The 7,834-nt window shown below is 43.1% G+C and overlaps 1 protein-coding gene across 1 annotated transcript; it reads left to right on the forward strand.

Moving 5' to 3' along the window:
- The first annotated feature begins 4,683 nt into the window (after positions 1-4,683).
- On the forward strand, positions 4,684-7,259 carry LOC144888901 (uncharacterized). The gene is made up of 3 exons (XM_078768596.1): positions 4,684-6,208; positions 6,336-6,473; positions 6,565-7,259. The coding sequence occupies exons 1-3, from the start codon at positions 4,690-4,692 to the stop codon at positions 6,732-6,734; spliced, it is 1,827 nt and encodes a 608-aa protein (XP_078624722.1). The 5' UTR covers positions 4,684-4,689; the 3' UTR covers positions 6,735-7,259.
- Positions 7,260-7,834: the final 575 nt, after the last annotated feature.

Here is a 7,834-nt window from a genome sequence, read left to right on the forward strand (position 1 = left end):
GGAGCCGCGATCACGAGCACCGACCTCGGTGGGCTGCCGAGGAGGTGTCCCCCAGCAGCAGCCGTTCCCGGTACGGGACGTGCATGGTTGAAGCACTTCAGGAAGGGTCCGTTCAACCGACCGCGTGCGGAGATCGAACTACAGGGGCCCCGAGACATTGTGAGAGACATTGACCATGGGGGGAGCCGTGAGTGGGGCTCAAGGGAGGAATATATAAGATGGCCATCTTAGAGCTATTGTTGATGAGTCTACATCTTAGTAATATTGTTGATTGAGGGTTGATTGTTGTTGATTGATTGGGAATATATTATCCATTAATCCGGATCCTTGGTGTGGGGGTTTCTTATTGACTTGAATTGTTGGGTCTTTCATATTGATTGCGTTACGAAAGCGTATAAATCATATATCTTTCTGGCGGGGTTCCTCCCACGGTCCGTGGGTCACCAAGACCAGGTAGTTACCGGGAGGACCACGTAACAGAACTGGGGGCTCGTCCAATTGAATTCCGGGATATAAAATTGTATAAAATAATACAATAATATTTTTATTAATTTAAATTTATTAATTAAGTATTAATTGGTAAATGTTTGGGAAATTGTGGTAAAGTCTTGGGTGAAGGTTAACAGGTGTTAACGATAGGCACCATGGCGTTTGTGGCACAGAACTTTGCGGTAACCCCGAGTGAGGCACAGTTCCGAGCGTTACTAAAATCGGACCTCTTGAAATTGGCCAAACATTTTAACTTGGAGGTCCGAACTAATTTGAGGAAGGCAGAGTTGCAGACCGCGGTGATACAATCTATGGTGGGATTAGGAACATGGGACGAGTTAGCCTGGGAGTGGCTACCCGAAGAACCAGAAGACGTTGAGCTCCGGAAACTGGAGTTGCAATTACGGAGCCAGGAACGGATCAAAGAAGAAGAAAGGAAAGCAGAAAAGGAAAGAGCAGAAGAAGAAAGGAAAGCAGAAAAGGAAAGATCAGAAGAGGAAAGGAAAGCAGAAGAGAGGAGAGAAGAGAAACAAGCAGAGGAAAGGAGAGTGGAACGAGAACTCCAGGAAAGGTTAGAATAGACAGGTCCATGCCAGGCAGAAATGGCGCCGTTTTCCAGTCAAGGTTTTCTCAGTGGATTTATATACTTTTGATCATACTCTGTCGAATAAGCTTGTGGGCCACCCTGAAATTTGCCTCAAATCCAAGATGGCGGCCAAAAATCCAAAATGGCCACCAGAATAGCTAAAATAGTATTTCTGAGAGTTGCTTTTACCCATAGATGATTTTTTTTCAACTGATTGTGGCCTATTATGATAAAGAAAGATAACTCAGTCATAACTCAGCCATAAAAATTAACAATCGGTACTTTATTAACAAAATGGCCGCCGGGCAACTTCCGTATTACGGAAACTGCTATAACTTCAGTTCCGAGTGTGATATGATTATAATTTTGGTGTCCAGTCATATGTTTTTGGGGTCAAGGAATCCATATTTGTACTTTTTATTTCAGTGAAATATATATTACAATACATTTTGATTCAATTTCTTGGTTTCCATTTCAGATTCCTTGAATCCGGATGCAAAGAAATGATTCCATGAATGCGGACGCAAAGAAATGATTCCATGAATCCTGGCTTAGCAGATACAGTGAATCCTCATAAAATTACTACATAAAGACAAAACTTTTTTGGCACAGGAGAAAAGGGTTGCACAATGGCATCCACGCCGATTTTGAGTTTAGCAAGGGGCGACAAACCGTTGTGCTGCCTCTGTAATGAAACTATTAAGGACGTTGAGTCAGCTTATAATATGACTGAGGAGGGATTGCAGTCTATTCAAGAATTAGCGGGAAGATGGGTTAAAGTTGACAAGAGTCTGTGTACTCAGGCACCATATGCTGAATTTCAATCAGCCGCTGTGAGACTATCTAGTGCAGGCCATGATGTCAAGATTCATGAGAACTGTAGAATCACATTTCGGAACAGAATTGCCCGAAAGGAAGCCCAGTCTCGCAAACTTCCCGTTTCCAGTTCAGAGAATATTCATGAGTCGAATGAACCAGTTGCTGCTCCCGCGTATAGGATACGCAGGGGGTCACTTGAGAAAAAGCAAATCTGTTTCGTGTGCAACGTGGATACGAAAGATGACAGTAAACCGTACAATAGTGGTGGTCTTGGTAGATGCTCCGAGAAGAATGCTGTCAGTAAAGTAGAACGTTCAAAGGACATGAAAATCAAAGATGAAGGAGATAAGTTCCATGATGCAGCGAAGCGACTCGATGTTATTCTGAGTGGAGCATCATATGACATGTTTGCAGTTGATGTGTACTATCATAAAAGTTGTTATGACAATTTTACCTATGCATATGATAGAAAGTTGCTGTCAGCGGATGCAGCAGAGAAGGATAGATTAGCTACCGAGGTTATGGACAGCTTTTTCAAACTGTTTCACCGCATGGTAGTCAAGGATCAAAAGGCGTATTTCCTGAGAGAATTGATTGAGGACATAAAGGAGATCAGTGAAGACAATGAACTTGAGGACCCTCCGATTTCAAAAACCTGCATGTTGAAAAAACGACTGACTGAGAAATTTGGTGACGCCATCGACTTCCACTTGTTTGGGAACCGGCTAGTTGTCCATTCCACTGCGGTCAATCCGATATCGTATTCTGCGGCTACAATTGAAGGAAATGGTCTACGTGAATCTGATTTGACAATAGCATTTTCAAAGCTGATTCGTCGTAAACTTTCACAGAGGTATGATATCAAATGGCCTCTTGAACCAGATGAGCTGTTTGATCTACTCGATAGTCACAGACCTCTTCACTGTATCTTCAATGCCATTTCTTGGTCAATCAATCCCAGGAGATCTACAAACGCATTTGGGTATGCTACGGCTACAAGCAACGCTGAAGCGGAGAAAATTTCAGCTATAACTCAGAGCTGGGAAAAAATGGTCAAAGGTGAGCGATCACCATTAGGAACTGCTTTGAGTTTGACCATACATAGAATCACTGGTAGCAAAGAGGCAACTACTCTCTTGAATCGATGTGGCGTTGGAATACCATACACAGATGTCCGTGACTTGAACAATAATTGGGCAAAGTCCATCAGCATGGAGCACAAGAAGATGCTACCTCCAGGTTTCGTCAAGGGTCGAAGTGTACATATAACATTTGATAACTCAGATGGTAAACAGCAGACGCTGACGGGAGCCCAAACTACTCATCACACAACTGGTACAATATTCCAGGCTGTACATGCTGATGATACCGCCGCTGGCAACACTTCAAAACTTAAACAGTCCAATATCATTGAGCAAGAGGAGCCTGACTATGGAGCATCCAAAATCCCTAAGAAAAGAGCACCCCCTCCATCCTTTCCCGACTTCAATGATGACTACAGAGATTCACAAGTGTTACACGATGCTCTGGAACGGAATATTGCTTGGGTTCTCGTTGGTACTGTTGGTGACGACTGCCTAGAAGAATACTTTCCTGAGATTGATAAAGACGTGCTGGGACCTGTAGGTTCTTGGACTTCATTCATGAAAACTGTGACTGATTGCTCCACTACAAAGTGCAAGTTGGAGTATCTTCCTGTCGTTCCATTGCCCCCGGGAGACAATGTGATTAAATGGTACATGGACATGATAGTACAGATTGCTGAAGATCTTGAACTGGACTATATTTTTGCACATGCAGATGAGGCAATCAACAGCAAAATGTTGATCATTTCATGGCTATATCAGCATCAGGAGAGGTATGACAAAATAATACCACTCATGGGAGGATTCCATACCATTCTGGTGAACCTCAAGATTCTCTTCAAGAAGTATGGATGTCTTGGTTTGAAGGACTGGTGGGTAGATGCCGGAGCTATTGCCGATGGTTCTGTTGCTCAAGCATTTGAAGGACGTCACTACGCAAGAAGCATTCGTCTACACAAACAGTCATTTGAGGCCCTACTGAGGCACAGGATGAAATCACAAGATGTTGCTTCCATATTGGACGAGTATACGAGAGAAGTGGTCGCCAACCTCAGGTTCAATCCAAATAAGACAAGTCTTGAATCAGTTCTGCAGTTACCTATTTTCAAGGACATCTGTACCTCACTGATGCAATCAGCAGGAACTCAGGCCAAAATGATAGCAGAATATCTTAAGGACGTATCAGCAATGTTGTGCCTCATAGCAGCTGTAAGGGAGAAGAGCATTGAAACACACCTGGCAGCAGAGAGAACGCTTCTTCCAAAGTGCTTTGCTTTCGGGCACATCAACTATGCTAGGTACCTGACATTCCAACACGTCAATCTCCAAAATCTGAAGGTGAATCACAAAGATGCCTGGGATGATCTGTTGCAAAATGGATTCGGAGGGTCGATGACTGGCGAGCCCTTTTCTACGATCCATGGGGACTTGATCACTGAGACCACAATCAACAGAGAGGTTAAAGTCCGGGGTGGTCCAATGCAAGGCGGTTACAGTACCAGCAAGCAGACAACAGATGCGTTCATAAAAACGAGTCACTTAATGGCAAAGCTCAGAGGAAGATTGAAGGAAAGGTTGCATATCCTGACCTCTTCAACTCACAAGGAAACAACAATAGGGGCACGGAGGCAGCATGACAACATGGTTCGCAACCTAGTCATCCAATTGGATAAGTACTTTGACCCTTTTCTGATTGGTTCTGCGCGTCACATGAAAACTGGAGTGGAAATTAACCAAGGTATTGTCAGTGGATTGTTGTCATCAACCGAAGCAGGAGAGAAACAATTCCAAGACTTTGTTAACCTTAGACTCAAGGCTACTGGAGAAGGCAGAATGAACATTTTTGACAGGATTGTGAATCTCAAGATCAAAACGGGCATGGAGAAGGTCAAGAAAAATCCAAAGGCAGTGAACGTTCTCAAGGAGGATCGACAAGCATTTGGTGTGTTGGTAGGAAAGGCAACTACCCCTGAAGAGGCACATTCACACCCCCTGACAACTATTCCACTTGCCCTTGCCACACCAGAACGAGACATTCGACAAGGTTCTAAAGCAGCGCTGAGGAACTACTTTATTGAGGAATCTTCATCAACTACAGAGGAACCGCCAAATAGAAGCAACTGGCTGATTGACGGAATGGCAGCTGTAAAGTCAATCCCGGCTCAACAGACTTGGGGAGAATACACTGATGCCCTATTGAAATTCTGCATGCCACCAAGCCAGTCAAACCCAAAACAGCTTGGGATCATATTTGATTCCTACTGTACGTCCACTACAAAGGAGTTAACCCAACGACGCCGAGGGATCTCTGGTAGAAGAACCCACATCACAAGCCCCGAGCAGAGTATGCCCAGAGGCAAAGATTGGGACGCATTTCTGCATAATGCTGAAAACAAGACTGAGCTGATTAAATTTATGGTCACTTACTTCAAAAGTGATTCAGTCAGATCGAAACTCAGAATTCCACTCACCGTGACAGAGGAACAGAATACATGGTTGATCACGCAAACTAAGTTTGAACAACTTGAATCCTGCAACCATCATGAGGCTGACACCAGGCTTGTTCTTCATGCAAGCAAGTGCGAAGGTCCGGTTGTGATTAAGGCTTCAGATACAGATGTACTGATCCTCTTGAGCTATGCCTATTCTGTCTGCAAACCACCACAAGACTGGTTCATGAAGATTGACCATCGGTACGTCAGTGTCAAGAAACTAACGACTCATTTTGGAGATGAAGTGTGTCAAACTCTCCCAGCATATCATAGCATTACTGGATGTGACACGACATCATTCCCATTTCGCATCGGCAAAATCAAGCCATTGAAGAAGATGTTGAAACAAGAGAAATCCCATCTACTCTCTCAGCTGGGCAGATCAAATCAATCTTTTCAAGATGCTACCAGTGCTAAATGCTTCTTCAGAACCTGCATGTATTCTGGAAGTGAACAAGAAAGCTTTGTTGAAACAAGGATCCGAACGTACAACACTCAAAAGGTGAAATCTAGTTCCAGCATCCTTCCAGACGAGAGTAGCACCAATGAACACCTCAAGAGGAGTGACCTTCAGGCATGGGTGTGGTACCAGTGTCTCAAGCAAAACATTGAGTATCCTTCTATCACTGACAGAGGATGGGAAAATACAGATGATGGTATCAGGCCAATATGGTTTACCTGCCCGCAACTCCCTCCAAGCCTCTCCAAGAAAAAGAGCAAGAAAAGACAAATTCAAAGTAAGTATACTAAAAATATATCATTACTTTGATCATTGCTTTTCGTTCCTGTCATAAAGTTCCTCCAATGTATTCCCACTGGCAGTGCATTCATCCAGATTAAATATGTGTAACCTTCCACTTACAGGTCTCGCGGAGTATGATGCAGATTTAGAAGATGCAGTAGAAGAGAGAAGCCAGCCTTCAAGGAAGAAGAGACACAGGAATACAAGCAGAAAACATGTACAAGACAGTGAAGTTCACTGTAGAGAAAGAGAAAAGCAAGGTAGATAAGTCCAAAATGCAATCGTAATTTTGTTATTTTTATATGATTTACTGTTTTGAATCCCGACTATATCCATTCACATTTTTTATAGGTATCGGTGGGGCAGAAGAAAGAGCAGAAGAATCTGAAGTTGATGAAGAGTACCAAGGAGATGGGGAAAATTCGGAGAGCACCATGGAACAACTTTCTTCGGATACCTGTGGACTTTATTCAGACTTTCAGAGTGAAGAGAGTGATCTTGATCTTGATCTTAGTAACTGAGGATTATGTGCCTTTTGAACAACATATTTTTCCCAAAGCATAACCAAAGCCGGGGATCATATTGAATGGGAATTCAGATACATTTTATAAACCTGTGTAGTTTGGTAGACGAAGCAAAACTGACTAGGAGCCGTTCAGCGGCAGCCATCTTGGATTTATTGTTCATCCATGATTTAGGGGATGATCTATTGAGCTAGTGTCATGATAAACCAACTAAATGGATAACCAGACTTTGGAAACCAAGAAATTGAATCAAAATGTATTGTAATATATATTATGGAGCACAAGACATGACTGAATCTGCCACATCGGTGGCCAGTATTGGCAGCCATCTTAGATTTCTTTATGAACCAATGATTTCACTGAAATAAAAAGTACAAATATGGATTCCTTGACCCCAAAAACATATGACTGGACACCAAAATTATAATCATATCACACTCGGAACTGAAGTTATAGCAGTTTCCGTAATACGGAAGTTGCCCGGCGGCCATTTTGTTAATAAAGTACCGATTGTTAATTTTTATGGCTGAGTTATGACTGAGTTATCTTTCTTTATCATAATAGGCCACAATCAGTTGAAAAAAAATCATCTATGGGTAAAAGCAACTCTCAGAAATACTATTTTAGCTATTCTGGTGGCCATTTTGGATTTTTGGCCGCCATCTTGGATTTGAGGCAAATTTCAGGGTGGCCCACAAGCTTATTCGACAGAGTATGATCAAAAGTATATAAATCCACTGAGAAAACCTTGACTGGAAAACGGCGCCATTTCTGCCTGGCATGGACCTGTCTAGAAAGGATGAAAACAGAGGAAAGGAAAGCAGAAAAGGAAAGAGCAGAAGAAGAAAGGAGAGTGGAACGAGAACTCAAGGAAAGGTTAGAAGGGAGAAAAGCAGAGGAGAGGAGAGCTGCAAGGGAACTCGAAGCAGAGGAGAGAAAAGCTGAAAGGGAATTAAAGGAACGTGACATGGCGCTTCAGAAAGAAATTAAATTCAAGGAGCTGGAGTTAATGAGAGAACGGGGAGAGGTTCCACCCTTGCTGACTGGGCCGACACCTCGCCAGAACACCTGGGATGTGGGCATACATGTGAGGCTGG

Source organism: Myxine glutinosa (genome assembly GCF_964187855.1).
Source record: "Myxine glutinosa chromosome 3 unlocalized genomic scaffold, kmMyxGlut1.1 SUPER_3_unloc_1, whole genome shotgun sequence".
NCBI classification, from domain to species: Eukaryota; Metazoa; Chordata; class Myxini; order Myxiniformes; family Myxinidae; genus Myxine; species Myxine glutinosa.

Bases quoted from the DNA above. Each gene is read 5' to 3' on its own strand.
- LOC144888901 (XM_078768596.1), top strand. From the start codon at position 4,690: ATGAAAACTGGAGTGGAAATTAACCAAGGTATTGTCAGTGGATTGTTG. The intron at 6,209-6,335 runs GTAAGTATACTA...TTCCACTTACAG, and splicing joins CAAGAAAAGACAAATTCAAA to GTCTCGCGGAGTATGATGCA. The intron at 6,474-6,564 runs GTAGATAAGTCC...CATTTTTTATAG, and splicing joins TAGAGAAAGAGAAAAGCAAG to GTATCGGTGGGGCAGAAGAA.